Raw genomic sequence first — 17,125 nt, forward strand, 5'->3', positions numbered from 1 at the left:
AGTTAGCACCCACGTGGTGCCGGTTCCCTCTACGGCTGGTCTCCCCCTCAACCCTTTTACAGTTCCTTGAACTTGGTTCAATTTGCCACTTTGCGTCTTTCATTCACCAAATTCCGGTTCTTATCGGCTCTCCCCTCGACTCAGTGGATGCGATGAATCGCTTGGCTTTCCCCATAACTGGAGCCAAGGCCGGTACCACGGAAGCAGGCGTCTCCCTCGATCCGGCTTATCAGCATTGATACACTCAGTGTACCGTGACATCTGCTGCAGCACACTTCGGCTATTGTCCTCGGCCTTACAATTCTTTCAGCTGAGGGTTTGCAGGGTTTTGTCAAAAATGGGCAAGGTTGTGTCTCTTCTCGTCAGCCTCTCGATATTCGCCACTTTTCTCCTTCTCTTGAACTGCCGGGTATGGATAGCTGTCTCGCTGTGCGGTCTGCCTTGCTCGTACTGTGCTCTCTTGCGCCACCTTTTAACCCTGTGGGGAAAGTAAAGGGCTATGAAAAGGAAGAGGATTCAGCCTGGGAATCCTCCCGTCCCCTGCACACTTTCAAATGTTTAGACAAGTCCAATACTGTTATTTAATCAAAAAATAAGGAGATTACATAGATTATACTTGTAGCAAATATAAGCAAACACGATTCTGTAAAATCAAAAAGGTATTTATATCGGAACAACGTGGTTCAAATTTGCAAAATTATTTGCAAAAGAAGAAACAATGTAGTATCAATAGTCGAGACCAAGTTTAAAGAGTTAATGGAGTCCGATTCAGTTGGCGACGCGTTTCAAGGATGTTTTCCTCTTCTTCATATGGCCAGAGTTGGACTCCTTGAAGACACGTGATCCCAGTCACTTAGTGCAGGGAAGATAAAGGAATGAGTAGCAAACGAGCTACTGAACATCTGGAAGCCTATTCCTCACTACTGGCAACATTTGTTCATAGTTTCTAGCGTACGTGCATATGGTTGTCGAAAAGTAGAGTGGCTGAATCCAAATAATGGACGGAGATCTACAGTTTCAATCTTGTGCCTGCAGCTGGCGGCGACACTCACTCACCCAGTCTGTGGGTTTAAGATTTGTGACTATATACACTCAACGAGATGGCGGAAGCCAGTTTATATCAATGGATGTATTGCAAACATGATCTGACAAGAGGACGCGAGAACGCGGATCTGTGAGTCATTTAGGGTGATGCATCAACAGATAAGATTAGCACAAGATGCTGGCGCACAACCCGTTGTTTTCGCATATGAAAAAGCGAGGAGAACGAAGGTAAGATGCAATGGAAACCTTCATAAGATCGATTACAGTATGCTTACAATATATGCCCGAACCATCGGAACAATAAAACCCTTGAGCGGACTTCCCCTTTAAATTCCTTTCTGACCAGTGTCATTCATGCACCAGCCACCAGCCTCAAGCTTACAGCATCCATGATCTGGCTTTCAGGACCCCTCTTTCTGCAAGCTTGCCAACTCAAGGGGCCCCTGAAGAAGCATCCTCTACTGACCAGTTTTTACTGCCATCCTGTGAACTGCTTTTGCACATTTAGATCAAACCACTTAGCAATATTTCTTTACAGGGCAACATTCACGGTTCTAAATAGAATCAGCCTCAATGTAACCCTCTAATTGCTCACAGTTTTGCAATGCCAGGTAAATTTATGATTTAGCAAGTGAGTTTATAAAAATCCATCCTGCGCTCAGTATGAAGATATGTTCTGAGGATTAATGTTTCAAATGCTAAACTATAGGGAATCGCCATACTCTGAATAAACCTACAGATAAATGCTATGTATAGCTTGCTTAAACGATTAAGTGATGAAAAAGAAATCCACAATTTAGATTCAAGGTCCTCATAGCCAGCAGACCGAAACGCTCCAGGGGCTAAATTTAGTAAACGGGATGCTGTACTCTATTTGTGCAGCATCCCTTTTGGGCCAACCCTTTTGATTTTTGACCTTTTATTTTCCAAAGATTTTGGTGAATATGTTAAGCATTTAACAGAATATAAGAAAGTACCTTAAACAATCAACAATGATATTATCTGATTACTCATTATAATCCTATTTTAAAACACTTACTGAGGTTTCATCTTCCATCTCTAAAATATAAGAAATTCCTTCATCAGATGGTGTTCCTGAGGGTTTAGTCCACTGTACACATAACCAAGTAACTCCAGCTTTAACGAGAGTCGGACTTGCCGGTACCGATGGGGCACTGCCAGAGGTATAATACATAACTTCTTCACTAAAGCCACTGAGTGAGACAAAAAAATATTTTTGTTAACTACAGAGAATTTTAAAAAACATGTCTTTATCAAATAGCATACAGGACAAATGTACCATCTTTTTGTTCAGTTATGTTCAAAGATAAACAATTTCATTTCCAAAACATGATACAATTAGACTTCTCTAGTAAAGATTAATCTTGATAGTGATTACTGTAATTCTAGTCCACGATTCCCTTTCCTCTGGAATATAAACTATCATTAGCACTCAGGCAGGGGGGGGATTGCAGGCTAAATACCACGATCCCAGCCCTAGTTCAAAGATGCCCTGCCATTTTCACCAAACCCTCCTCTCCCCTCCCGACTTCTCCAGTCACTGTGTCCTCTCCCTCCCCTCCCCCTACCTCACTCACCTTTTCTTTTGGCTGCGGTGCAACCGCTGCTGCCGCTCCAACCTCTGTCCTGTGCCACCATTGAAATGGCAGAGGGGCTCCGGATGGAGCCCCACTTTCCATCTCCATGGCGGCCATCTTAAGTCAGTATTTTATTTGGATGAGCAGGGCGCCATGAGGCGGCCCATTCATTCAAAGAAAATACATTGCTATCAGCACCCCAGGTTTCCGGATTGGAAATCTGGGATGCTAATGACAATAACACCCGATCCGGCCCACCGGATCAGGTGTTATTGCTATAATCTATACTGGGATAGGATCAGAGGATTTGTGCACAGCAAAAAGCATTTTCAATGCTAAAGCTGGGAGGGATGCACACCTCAGCCAAGCCCAGCGCCTGCCCCAACACGTCTGCTAAATTTGCCCATCAGTCCTTTTCAATACATCTACGGAGGGACCTGAGAAATATGTTTAATAGCAATGGAAAGAGGGTCATGTGAAGGAAAGGGTATGATAGACTAGCAGTAAAGCAGTCACTATGTTGAGCAACTTGTACATCCCTAACTATTTCCTTCATACTCAAGAAGATTATAAAGCATTGCCAGTAACAAGGAGGTTGCATCTGTGAACAGTAACATATCCAAAAACATTTGACAGAGTATGACCAAATTAGGCTTCTGCATTTATTAAAAAATAGGGTGTAATTTTGAACAGAGTGCAGAGGCAATCTTTGGTGCCTTTACATAAGAGTATTGCTTTACTGAATTACCTATACCTGGGGTGAAGTGCTAAAAATAAGAAAATAAACCAAGGGACAGCGATTGTAAGACATAATATTCTTAACATAGAGAGCCTTAGGCCAGTAATTGCATATTTACAAATTAGATAGCGTACTCTGAGTTAAGAATGTAGGAAAGGTGGGTTGCGCAGTAGTTTTGGATAGTCGTGTGAAGGAGCTTGGGGAGCTCCTTACACTGCTATCAGGTGGAGTTTGAACTTCAGTTGGAAGAGTTCCACTGAAGAGATGGCTTTGATGGCCAGTTGGAGAGCATTCCAATGGAGTGAAGCAAGTAGGGAAAAACAGTGAAAGAGGAGGCACAGGGGAACATGTGGGAAGAGGAACGAAAGCTTGTGAATAGTCGAGGAGTAGGGATTTTGAGAGGGAGCATAGAGTGAGATGCACTCAGTGAGGTAGTGGGGTGAAGACCATGGATGGCACCAGAAAATAAATTGAGTACCAGCCCTTGTCTCGTTCTGAGCGGGGTATCTAGTCTATGGTGTGAAGGCATCATGAAGTAGACACAGACAACAGATTCGAAATTGGATATCAAAAGCTTTATTAACTCAAATGTCATGATGAAGTAAGGCCTAACTTGCCCTATGCCGAGGTTGGATTTCCCTACCTAATGAAAACTAAGGATAGTCTGTGTCAGGAGCTGCAATTCAAAAGTCTGTCTGTGTCCAAAACCTATACTTGCCCTCACAACTAACTGAATACAATGTGTAGGGATGTCAGCATCAAAATGAATAGTGTTCAAAACAAAGTTCTGAGCTTCTTCTAGCTTGTAGTCAGCTTCCCTCCCCAAATTTAAAATAGTTCACAAGGCATTGGGGGTTCCCTTCCCCAAGTTCAAAATAGTTCACAGGGCATTGGGGTTCCCTTCCCGAGTTCAACATAGTTCACAAGGCATTGGGGTTCCCTTCCCCAAGAGTTCAAGCCATCTAGCCTTTCCAAAACAACTGTTCAAATCTTCCAGCTTTTCAAAATAACACGATTCCTGTGGACACTTACCAGCTCTTTTGTCATCAGCTCTTTTCACTGGTTCACTTTAAGTCTGTTTCTTGGTTTCAAAATCACATAAGTGGCTACTGCAAAACAGAGCTTCTTCAAAGATACTTTGATTGGCATTTTCCAGAAACGGGGGCACTCGGTCTAAGCGCAGTTGTCGGACCACACGGTCCACTCATTACAGGTCATGCAACCGATAACCTTTCTGAACTGCTTTCCATCAATGGTCCACTGTTGTTCTTTGACAGTGAAACTTGCTTCTTTCATCGGTGTTACCATATTCCAACACTTTACTGTGGCCTGGTTGGCCACCAAGCACTTTGCTACACTCTCTGTATTCTTCTGGCTTTTGCCAATACACATTTCCTCTTAACCTGCAGTTCCTTGAACTCTTTCCCATACCCTTCTTGGTATTCTCTTGACTTTGCCAACACTTGTGTTTCAAACAATTCTGTGGTATCTGCTACTTGCACCACCTTGCTTTCATTCCATTTAGAAGTACTGATAACTTGCTTTTGCTGTGTGCAGTATTAAAAAATGCTCACAAAGTCTTTCAATTCGTTCAGTATTCAAGATTACTTGTTTCAGTATTCAATAAGCGTTTGTTTCATGTTCCTGAAGCACCCCGTTATGAGTGTTTCCCTTTTCCCACTCACCGGTTGTATGCGGTAGCTTCCTCTGGCTTCCTTTCATTCCTTGCACTGCTTTCCAGCTTCAAATGCCTCCTGACCATCTGAGAGGAGGATCCATGGGGAAAAGAAGAGAGGACGCCCTAAGGTTCCTCACAATGCGCACTTTCCCCTGAAGCTGACTAAACTCCTTCAGCAGGAGGAGGTCTTGAAGAAAGTATAGTTTGAGGTTTAAGGCGTTGAGCAAAAGGGAGACAGTTTCCAGGCTACATACTGGGGGCTGCTTAGGGCACCGCAGATGCCAACAATCCTTCTCTAGGAACACCTCTGCCGCAAGACCTGTTGGACCGTGCTGCCTATACATTCCAGAGACAGCTTGATCTCGGTCCCTTTGGGTTTAAGAAGTGAAGGGACGAAAGTCCCCTCCTTTTCTTGCTGTTGGGGTTGCAGGCTGTTGCTGCTGGACTGCTAGTCCCAGATACTTTGCAGTTACCTTAGAAAACTGGAACTTCAGGAGGGAGTCCTCAGCCTTCATCCGGTAACAGGTGTAAGCCAGCAAATGGCATTTCTAACAGTTTTGCTTAGACATTCGGGCCGAAGCCTGATGCCTTAGCCATGAATATCTCTGCAACACTGTTCAAATGGGCAAAGTTCTCGATACACAGTCAGCAGTATCCATGATCGATTCGAGGATCTGTCTAAAAGCTTCTTTGCCATCCTTCACTAGGGCTTCAAAACCATCCCTCATGTCACCTGCAGGGATGAGGGGTGAGTTTGGCCGCCTTCAAAATAACAGACCAAAGACAAAAAGGCCAATATGATCAGGGTGCAGGAAGCGTTGATGGATCGCAGGTGTAGAGGAGGTCCCAAATAAATTGAAATACGTGACTTATGATGAGCAAATAAACCAGCAGAGAGCCGCAGTAGGGCTCTGCCCAGTACCTATCAGAAGAACAATACCTATTTAAGTACCAATAACCAGACAACCATGGACAGTAAGGTGCCCCTTAAGAAAACCCTACCAGCAAATGAAACAAAATGAAGATTGCTTAAGTACTGCCCAGGAATAAACCAAAAAGTCCTTAATGGAAGACTAATGGTGACGTCACGAGGGCCTGGACTAACGCACCCATAGAAGATATGACGACCCAAGGGTGACACAAAGAGACGAAATGCCATGCATAAAGATATTGTGAAACTGAAAGAAGAGAACGCTGATGAAAGACAAAGGAGCTTAAACTGGAAGCAGGATGAAGATATGCAACCCGCTAACGCCTGTACATATGCTCGTAACTGCAAGAAAGCTAAGAAAACATTGTGGCTTCCTATGCTAAGTAAAAGAATAGAGCGGCAAGAACCATTATACACAATCTACCTCAAAACGAAGCATGTTATATAAGTGGAAGTCCACTTTACACACAAGCAGAATTAACTCAGATTACTAGAGGTCAAACAGGACAGGATTCGTATTCCAGCTCAAACGAGAAGAGATGGCTGAATCGAAACTCAGCCGAGGCAACGTGAGCCAGGAAGAGCCAAGGTTAGACCAATAGAAGGGGTGAACAGTAGCTTTGCGGAATCGAAACTTAAGAACAGAATAGCCTATCTCAGGAAGGCCAAGATAAGGAGGCGTAGGCAGGTGGCAAGCCAAATAAGAATTAAATGCACATATTGAAGGAAACTAGGCAGATTCATGGTGTGAGCAGCACATGACCATCCAAACAAGAAGAAGCACGGGTTCACATCTACGCCTGGCTGTCGCCTAGACAGAGATATCATAACTTTTTCTGACAAGAAGATACAGTTTTGAGGCAGACCACAGCCAACTAATGGACACATAGCCACTAAAGTAATGGTGGATTGAGGGAAGGGAGGGTGAATCTTAGGGCACCCTGCACCTGGCTGACCATTCTGCGTGCTGCTAAGTAAAGTGGAGATTTATGCATGGGGTTCAAGCCAACCCAATCACAATGGACCAAATAATCTAGGGTTCTATAGATGGTAGAACCAAAGGGACGTCATACTCATAGTGACGTCTACTAGAGTAATGTTAGAAGGAAGGGTTTAGACGCCCACCTGATAGTGTTTATCCAATCCTCTTATTCCGTTACCACATACAGATATAGTACCTATAGTAAAGTTACCTTTTCCTAACCAACAGAATTGCATGTTAACTTTTGAGTGTTACACGTCAATGAGAACGAGTTTTGGGTATAAATGTTACTGTTTGTATGAGGTTCGAGGGAGTTAAAGCGAGACAAATTATCGCATTACTGTTGATTTCCATGTTTCCCCGTTTTTTATACTTGTCATTAAATGCACTGCCCTTTGCCAAACCATTGAGTTGTTCTTATTGATTGGGGTTGAAGTAAGAAAACCTGCACCCCATCCATCTAAAGGTGCAGCTATCTTGTCTTAAAGTACTCCAGAGCAAACCCTGACTCTATGGGCGGGCCGGGGGTCTCCCCAGTACACTTGGTAGCAGAGATTTGATGGTTATTGACTATCGATTATTTGATTAAAGTAAGGCACCTATTGACCGTTGACATAAAGTAACTCTAGGTCTTCAGCAATATCACAAGTCCTTTGCCATTCAGACGAGTGGACCGTGAAGCTCCCAGTAGACAATGGTAGCGTAAGCAAGAGTCTGCAGAAAGGGCCTGAAGGGACCCGTTTTCACACACTTCCCTTCCCATTCCCACGGGCAGCTGAGTGAGCAAAAAGCTGAAGGAGGCGGTAACAAAGGCAGTGATCCCAAGGGTCCAAAGACGAACCATGCGAACAGTGAGTGAAGCAAAAAATGGAGTGCTTTGGCAAATAGTGCATGCCTTAGAACAAGTAAAGGGAAAAGGTAACGGAGGGAAAATATAGTTAGAATTAGAGAAGAATATATATATATATATATATATATATATATATCTATATATATATATATATATATATATATATATATATATATATATATATAGGTTACCAGTCATTTGGTCGAAAACCAAATGGTCGAATGACCATTTGATCGAAGTAAAATGGTCGGAAAAAAAAGGTCGAATTTTTTTTATTTTTTTTTATTTTATAGGGGGGGTTCCCCCCTCCAACCCCCCTTTTTCTTTATTAAAAATATGTTTTAAGCAACAAAAACTTAAAAAAATATATAAATAAATAAATAAATAAAAAAATTCAAACTTTTTTTTCCGACCATTTTGCTTCGATCAAATGGTCATTCGACCATTTATTTTCGACCATTTGACCGGACACCATATATATATTATATATTTATATATAGGGATAATGACTCGAGAGCAATAAAAGATAAATGAGAGGTTACCGGAGTAGACACCTGAGAAGAGAGAGGTTACCAGGGTAGACACCCAAGAAGTGAGAGGATTCGCCTTATTTCTGCGCTTTAATATAGCGGCTAGAAGAAACTTGTACCCAGAGTCCCACATAATGGGGAACGACTAGTCTACCACAACGTTTAAAGACATTGTGAAATGGGTACGTTTACACTCCATGAAGGGGTAATGATTAGAGGCGGAGATATTTGTGTCCAACTGGTGTCCATCTAGTCTGATAAGTGTCTGTCTTACATGTTTCTCTGTTGTGACGTCACACATATGCATTGACATTTTTTTGAGAAAACTGATTTAAAAATTTAATGCGATTTGATAGCTGAGACAGAATCGCACATGAATTGATGTTTTTTGAACAAATCGGTAGTATAACATGTTTGTGGAAAATTTGGTTTGGAGCTTGCGATATTTGGTGCTCGCTCATATTGTTAGAAGTTGTTTAAACCACACAAAAGCATTGACAAGTGTTATATAAGAGGAAAAGGAACAGATTTAAGCATGGAAGACATAACTCCATTAGCACACTTATGCAAGCAATTGCCAAAAAACACATCCAAGCTAAAGAAATATAGCACAGAGGTCCTACAACAGAGGTCTTACAACATATGACGACATATTTGCACGCCACATATACAGGCAAGAATTTAGAAAAACGCCTTGCTGTTCTTGAGTTGTGGAAAATGTACGAACAGGTAAAGGCGGAAGAGCCGCCAACAGATTGGATACTTAATGTATGCACAGACGGGGGTGAGACGATGCGCCTACCGCGCCACCTGCCCCGCCCGAAACAGAAATCGAAGAAAGTAAGGATGAGGGATTATACCCATTAAGGGAACTTAAAGCGGCCACGGGGTACAGCAACCCCACATATGAGTCACCTACACATAGTGACGAGAATCAAGGGAGAGATAAGGACAAGAATATTACCTCTGCAGTCCCAAGGGACAAGGGGAGACGCGATGATGAAAGGAAAGATCAGGCACAGACAAGTGCATCTCTTGACAAGGAGAGAGAAGGGAAGAGATGGAAAGGGAGTGAAGACAGAACTGATGAGACAGCATTCGCAAAAGACGAATGGATGGGAGGACACATTCTATTGAAACTCGATGGGAAAGACATTGATGACGCAAGACAAAAGGAGAGGTTAGATGAGACACAGAGAAAGGGGAAAGAAAGGAGTTAAGAGACGAAAGGATAAGAAGGAAAGACAAAGGCGAGAACAGCTATATATCGCGAAGAGCAAGAAAAACAGCTTGATCGCAACCCAAGAGCAGCCTACGATCAAGACAGACAGAACCAGCAAAGGTTAGAAGAAGAGCAAAGGATACGTGAGAAAAGAATAAGAAGATGAAGAGATGAGGAAATTCAAAGGGCAGATGAATGTAGAAATCAAAAGAGAAAGGAAGAAGATAGGGTCATAGAAGAGGCGAGGAAGCGCAAAGAATTTGATGATGATATCGAACGTAAGCGAAGACAGAGAGCACGCGATCTTGAGTATTTGGAGAGGGAGGTTAAAAAACCTGATCCAATTGTAGACTGGGAAGACCTCGAAGAATTCTTACCTGCGTACGATTCAGTACCAGGCACGTCTAGGGCAAATACTGAAGATGACTTTGACACTAGAAGCATCAGAGAAACGATCGATAAAATATATGATGAAATGGGGCTAGAACAAATACCCCAAAGAGAGGGGGAAGACGAGCGCTTGGAAAGCACTCAGCTATATGACACTTAAGATGTCACCCGAAGTAGTGGAATAAGGGAACTATCCCAGGACAGATTAGAAATCAGTAGAAACAATGAAGACACAAGAAGTTGCGTGAATTGGGGACAAACAATGTCCGACTCCGAAAGGGAGGAGCGTGAGGAAAACGAAGAAGGGGGGCGGAGCGAAAGACGACTCCCAAGGGAAAAAGGGATATGATGGTCAGACACTAGCGGGTCTGCACCGAGGGCATGACACAGTCTGACCGACATGAATGAGTACCTCATGGTCAGAGGGGGGTGTCTTCACCGCCCTATGTAAACAGACTAAGGGCATTACCAGGTAGACAGCGATGTTGAAATATTACCCCTGCAATAGACAGGAGGACAAGGAGAAAAGAGGTAGCGGGCTACGCATTCCAATTTCCACTACTAGAGAACGGGGGAATAAGACCACAATATATTCCATGGCCACACATGGATCGAGAAAACTTGAAAAACAAGCTTCCAATGCTGACATCGGGACCCGCAAAGTGGATACATGAGTTAGAAAAAATGACAGGAGAAAACACGTTCGCTATAGGGGACATTAAGGGCCTCCTAATGGCCATACTTGGTGAGAGAGCAGATGCTGTGTAGGCACGAGCAGGCTACCCTGGCGTAACCACAATTGATACCGCACATGACAGAGTGCCATTTAGTGTAGAGCAGCAGTATGGAAAGCGCTATGAGTACTTTACCCAGATACTTCCAATATGGGAGCTATAAGGAACTCGAAAAATGAAGGATTCTGAGGATCCATTAATTTATATACAGAATTTCCAAGAGGCGTGGGCGCTCGATACGCATGAATCTTGGACAAAATCAATACCTGTGTTTTACCATATTTTGTGCCAAGGGTTGCCAGAACCGGTGCAGAAACAACTCAAGAAATTGGTCAGAGTTGATGCTAAACCTTGGGCTGAAATACAGTTGATTATCGCACATTATTGCAGACTGCTGCATGAAAAGAATAGCAAAAAGGAGGCAACTCAAAAGGGTGAGGAAGCCAAATTGGTGCAGAAGAAATGATCAAAGTATGCCCTTGAAGGAGCCATGCTAACTAGCATAGCTGAATGAAGCATGTAGCAGGTGGCTAGTCCAAAACGAAATAATCAGGGCAACATAGGGTTTTACCCACAGGGAAGAGGATTTAGAGGAAGAGGATGGCAGAGCAATCAGGGAGGTTTCCAAAATAAACAAGGCGGCTTTCAAAATATGCAAAATGATAACCAAGATATGTCAAATGGGCAAATGATCCGACCACTACCAGTATGTTGACTGTGTGGAATGACAGGGCATTTGGCGCGCACATGCAGAAGTCAAGGCATGATGCAGAACGGCCAAGGAACGGGAGCAGGCATGGCGAATCCACCTGCAGTTTTACAACAGGGCGTTGCACAGAATCACAAGGTGCAGCAACAAGCACCAGGAGCACAACAAGGGGTGCAACCACAAAGCATGGGGAATTTTCCACAAGGACAATCACAACAGGCACCGCTGCAACTATCACAGACCATGGACCCTGGAAGGGGAAGTAACAATGGGAATGAGGAAAATCCACAAGTGCATGGTGGGCCAAACTTGTATATGAACTAGGACAGCACACTGGGAACCCTGATGTGCTCTATCCTATCAGTGACACCAGACTCTCATAGGGAACCTAGCGTGGATGTCGTTATAGGGGTAAAGAATATTCCTTCCTAATTGACACGGGTGCGACACGCTCGTGCATACGTGAAGACAAGTTTTCCTTGTCTGGCGGGGCCATAGATACTCAGAGTTTTACAGAAGCTCACAGTCGAGTTCCCTTTACAGACGCACTCGCAGTCACCATAGGAGAGTGCGAAATGAATGTACCTTTATTATATTCACGTCAGACCCCAGTCAATATTTTGGGTCGAGACTTAATGACAAAGTTGAACATGACAATTTCGTGCACGGAGTAGGGCATGGTATGCTCCACTCCAGGAATGCACTACTCAAATGTATGTGAAATGATTAGAGCATACCCAGGACACATAGCCATGAGGGCCATAGCATTAGAGCCAGAAAGAAGATTGAATGGTCTGAGGCCATGGAGAAAGGGTTTGCTGAACTCAAGAGAGCGATTTGTACAGCTCCAGTTCTCGGAATTCCCAATTATGCAGAAGAATATTACCTGTTTTCACACACAAATGGCAGCGTCATGACAGCAGTGCTCACTCAAAGAACCTTGTTGGGGTACAAGCCCCTGGCATATTACAGTGGGAATATGGACCCAGTAATGAGTGGCCATTTCCCATGTGAACAAAGTTTAGCTGCCGCATCATTCGCCATAGAGAAGCTGACAACCATTGTGATGGGATGCTCCATGACGTTGTACGTCGAGCACTCATTATTTGCCATTGACATCCCAGAGAGCTTCTGCTTATGAAGTGATCATATCAAACCCATCAATTAAAATAGTCCGATGTAAGATAGTAAACCCAGCTATGTTCATTGCGGAGCCAGTCATTGAGGGAGAGCCGATACATGACTGCTCAAATTATGAAGAATGTCTATGATGAAATCCCCAGGGTGAAAGAAAATGCCTTGGCAGGAGGAGAGATCGTCTTCATTGACGGGTCTTCGAGAATCGATCAAAATGACGGGCAAAGATATACAGGCGTTGCTGTGATGAAGCACACAGCGAATGGAGAGATTCAAGTGCTTCTTAGTGTACGAATACCATCTCATTATTCAGTACAGGCTGCAGAATTATTGGCGTTGATACTCGCCATTGAGAATCACGCAGACCAGGAAGTAACGTTGTACAGTGCCTCCGCCTATGTGACGTCAACAGTGCACGCAGGCTTAACGCTCTGGAAAAGGAGGGGCTACCTCCGAGCGGACGGCACGCCAGTGCAGCACGCATTCTTATTGGACAGGCTGATTAAGGCACTACAGCTCCCAGTGGGCATAGCGGTCGTGAAATGCGCCGCCCACACCAAAGGGACAGATTTTTTTGGGGAAAATTTGGTTTTATTGAAATTTTACAGTTATGACATAATTCAAAAAATAATGCAAACATCCATATGTATCAAAGTGAGGTCACAACTTTCCCCTCCCCCCCCCACCTGCCACACCCCACCCCTTATCCCACGCCATGGTTTAATGGTAGATAACAACAACGGAGTCCAGCACATCGTCTGAGGATACATTGCAAGCATAGGGTTGCTTCCGAGAGAGAAACGGTGCTAAATAAATAAGGTTCAACATATAAGAGTCACATGTCTTGTAACAATCGATCTCCTCCGACTCCAAAACGGTTGCCCCAATCGTGTCGTTCCCATCAGGAGAACCGCCTGAGATGGTTACTCATGCCTCATGCTGTTTTCCCGTATTTGTCAAAAAATGGCAGCCATTGGGCCTTGATGTTAGATTTGGATTCATCGATCAGGTGGGTCAAGTACTCCATGTCGTAGAGGTCGGGGTGATTTCCATTTCTGGGCCCAGCAGCATCTAGCCGCGACTAGCATGACCTGCAACATGTGGTTGTGTTTTACCTTGGGGCCCCCTTCGACCTCAATACCGAACAACACCAGCCAGGGGGACAGAGTTCTCGCCAATCCGTCCACTCCCCTTATCCATGACAGGACCTCACTCCAATAGGTTTGTGCCACCTGGCACATCCACCACATATGGACATAGTCCCCCTTTTCAACATGGCATTTCCAGCAGTGGGGGTCGTAGCCTTTTCTCATTCTGGCTATCCTTTGTGGGGGTAGTGCCATCTGTGTATCAACTTCAGGGCCTGGTGGCGGTATTGTGGTGCTGTTGTGGAGCGGTGTGCCTGCCTACAGATCTTGGTCCATCTCTTTTCCGTTATAGGGGTGCCCAGGTCCCTCCCCCATTGTACTTGGGAAGATGGGGGGTCCCGTGGGGTAGAGAAGAGCAAGAAGCTATAAAGCCACGATATCACCCCCTTGGTGCCTTTGTGCGTTATGAGGAATTTCTCAAAATCGGTTAGGTCCCGCCTAAGTGTGTCTCCCCATCTGCTCTTGGTAAGGTCACCCTTGAGCTGTAGATATCGAAAGGGGGAGAGGTCAGGGAGGCCCAGGGCGTCCTTCAAGTCACCTAGAGAAATAAACACCCCATCCACCTAGAGCTGTCCGGCCCTACAGAGGCCCACCTCATACCATTGCTGGAAGGCCAGTGGTTCGTTGATCCCTTCCCAAAGTGGTGGGGCCCAGATGCAGCTCAAAGGTGAGGGCCACGTTGTGAGCCATCTCAGGTAACCCCCTTCCTTCCAAATGGACCACAGCACTCCCAACACTGGGTGTTTCAGAACCCTTCTTGGGATAGATGTCTTGGGGACCCATAGCCATTCATCCAATGTGACTGGCGAGAAGAGTGTGTTATCTAATGTTACCCATTGTTTCTTTGGGCCAGTCATCAGGTGGTCAACAAGGACGTGCAGTTGTGACGCCTTATAGTAGGTGTCAAGATCGGGAAAACTCACCCCACCCTCATCTTTGGGTCTTGTGAGAGTGTTGTAAGCAATTCTATGGGATTAACCGGCCCATAGATAACAGAGAAGGGCCCGTTTGATCTCCAGGAGGAATGGGTTTGGTATCTGGGTTGGCAGCATTTGAAACAGGCACAAGAATTTGGGGAGGATTACCATTTTGATGGAGTTGAGGCGAGCCATCCATGAGAGGCTGGATTTCGACCAGCGTCCCAGGTTGTGTTTGATCGACCTCCATAGGGGCGGATAGTTTAATTTGAAGAGATCCCCTAGGTCTGATGGAATTTGGATCCCCAGGTGGGAGAATCCCTCTGTACGTTTACAAAACGGAAGGTTGTCGATATATTGTCGCTCGGTCTCGTTGAGCTGGCCTGCCGGGAACGCCACTGACTTATCTACATTGACCCTGTAGCCTGCCAAGGAACCATATCGCTCCAGACTGTTCAACACCTCCGGGACAGATTGGGATGGTTTAGAGAGGTACAGGAGGACATCGTCAGCAAACAGGGTTATTTTGTAATCGGTTCCCCCCATCCTGACACCCTGGATCTGGTCGTTAGTCCTGATCGCTATGGCCCAAGGTTCCATCACCAGTGCGTATATGAGGGGGGACAATGGGCATCCCTTTCTTGTGCCTCTCTCTAAAAGAAAGGACTCTGACTCTCTTCCATTGACCACCACTTTAGCGGAAGGGCGGGAGTAGAGGGCTGTCATCCATCCCCGCCACCTGGGTCCCATCCCCAAGGACGATAGAACCCCCTCCATGAAGGCCCAGCTCACCCTGTCGAACGCCTTCTCCGCGTCTAGAGACAGGAGAAGGGCACCATCGGATTTCACTCCATTTGAGCTCAATATGTGCAGGGTTTTGCGCATACTATCCGCTCCTTGTCTATTTACTACGAAGCCTACCTGATCGGGGTGGATCGGCCAGGGGAGACACCGTTCTAGCCGTGTCGCCAGGATCCTGGTAAAGATCTTGGCATCAGTGTTCAGGAGCGAGATGGGCCTGTATGAGCCACACTCCGCTGGATCTCTTCCCGGCTTAGGGATGACTGTGATTATGGCCTGCAGGAATGTTGGTGGAATGGTTTCTAAGGTCTTGATGTGGTTAAATAATTTGGTCAGCGGTTGGGTTAGTTCGGACTGGAATTCTTTATAGAAGTCCGTTGTGTACCCGTCTTCCCCCGGGGTCTTGCCTATTTTAAGCTTTTTGATGGCCTCCTCCACCTCCTCCTCCGTTATCTCCTTGTCCAGTGTCTCTCTCTCTAGGTCTGTGAGCTTAGATAGGGGGTGGTCATCAAGATATTTTCAAATTTCCTCCAGTGATTCACCCTCTTGTTTGGTGTAGAGGGCCCTATAAAAGGCCACAAATGATTCTGCTATATGTTCAGTTTTTATCTGGGTGTTACCCGCCCCGTCCTTGACCTTTTCTATCCGTCTGTCCGCCCTATTTCCCCTCAGTCTGTGTGCCAGAAGAGTCCCAACTCTGTCACCCCTCTCGTAGTATCTCTGCTTCGTGTATCTAATTTTTTTAACTACCTCTCCAATCAGGATTGTATGTAGAGCCTGTCTCTTCGCTCTCATTTCACTCAGGAGGTTTTCGCGGTCTATGTTTCCCTTGGTGAGCCGTGCCCTCATGGCCCGCAGGTCTTCCCGGAGTCTGGATTCTATCAGGGCCCTCTCTCGCTTCTTGCTTGCACCCTCTGCGATGAGGAGACCCCTGAAGGTGGCCTTCGCTGCCTCCCAGACTGAGACCATTGGGACCTCCCCTGTGTCGTTCGATAGGAAGAAGGCCTTCATTTCGTTCCTAAGGAATTCCCTAAACACCTGGTCCCTCATAAGGGCATTGTTACAGCGCCACCTACGTGATTTCATGGTGGCTTGCAAACGCCATTCCATAACGAGGAGCTCATGATCTGACCAGGTCATAGACTCGACCGTAGGGTCCCCAACCTCTCCCCCTCCCTCCTCCGAGACCAGCAGTAAGTCAATTCTAGTAGGTTTGGTGAGGAGGGGAGAAGAATGTGTAACCCCCAGGGGTCTGCCAGCATTTGTGCCATACATCAACCCAGTAGTATTCTTGTAGGAGGTCCCTCAAGGCGAGATTATCATTTGTGGGGGCTCTTGGTCCCGTCCCTTTGGCCAACCACCAGTCCAGATGAGGGTCTGTAATGAGATTGAAGTCTCCGCCCAGGATTTTGGCTACCTCGGCCTACCCGTCCATAACCCCAAAGACCCTGCGAATAAACTTGACTTGGCCGGCGTTGGGTGCGTATATTGTGGCTAGTGTGACTCGTATACCCTGGGCTAACCCCTTGATCGCCAGGAATCTGCCTCCAAAGCCCCTCTTCGTCTCCACATCAGTGAGATGCAGCGATTTACCCAAGAGGATACCCACTCCCTCCTTCTTAGCGGATTTGTGCGAGGCCCAGAAGTTTCTGCCTATCTCCTTTCCCTTAATCGTTGACTCGGCCCCCCTTCTGTAGTGGGTTTCTTGTAGGAAG

The 17,125-nt window shown here is 45.5% G+C and overlaps 1 protein-coding gene across 5 annotated transcripts in view; it reads right to left on the reverse strand.

Moving 5' to 3' along the window:
- FNDC3A (fibronectin type III domain containing 3A) overlaps positions 1 to 17,125 on the reverse strand; it is a 3,436,199-nt gene that overhangs the window by 1,449,270 nt on the left and 1,969,804 nt on the right. For all 5 annotated transcript variants that reach the window (XM_069639023.1, XM_069639022.1, XM_069639027.1 and 2 more), the window contains one exon: positions 2,084 to 2,258. In XM_069639023.1, the coding sequence (XP_069495124.1) occupies positions 2,084 to 2,258 (175 nt within the window). The remainder of the gene's footprint in view (positions 1 to 2,083; positions 2,259 to 17,125) is intronic.

Source organism: Ambystoma mexicanum, chromosome 7q, assembly GCF_040938575.1.
Source record: "Ambystoma mexicanum isolate Mex_15411 chromosome 7q, UKY_AmexF1_1, whole genome shotgun sequence".
Classification (NCBI taxonomy): Eukaryota; Metazoa; Chordata; class Amphibia; order Caudata; family Ambystomatidae; genus Ambystoma; species Ambystoma mexicanum.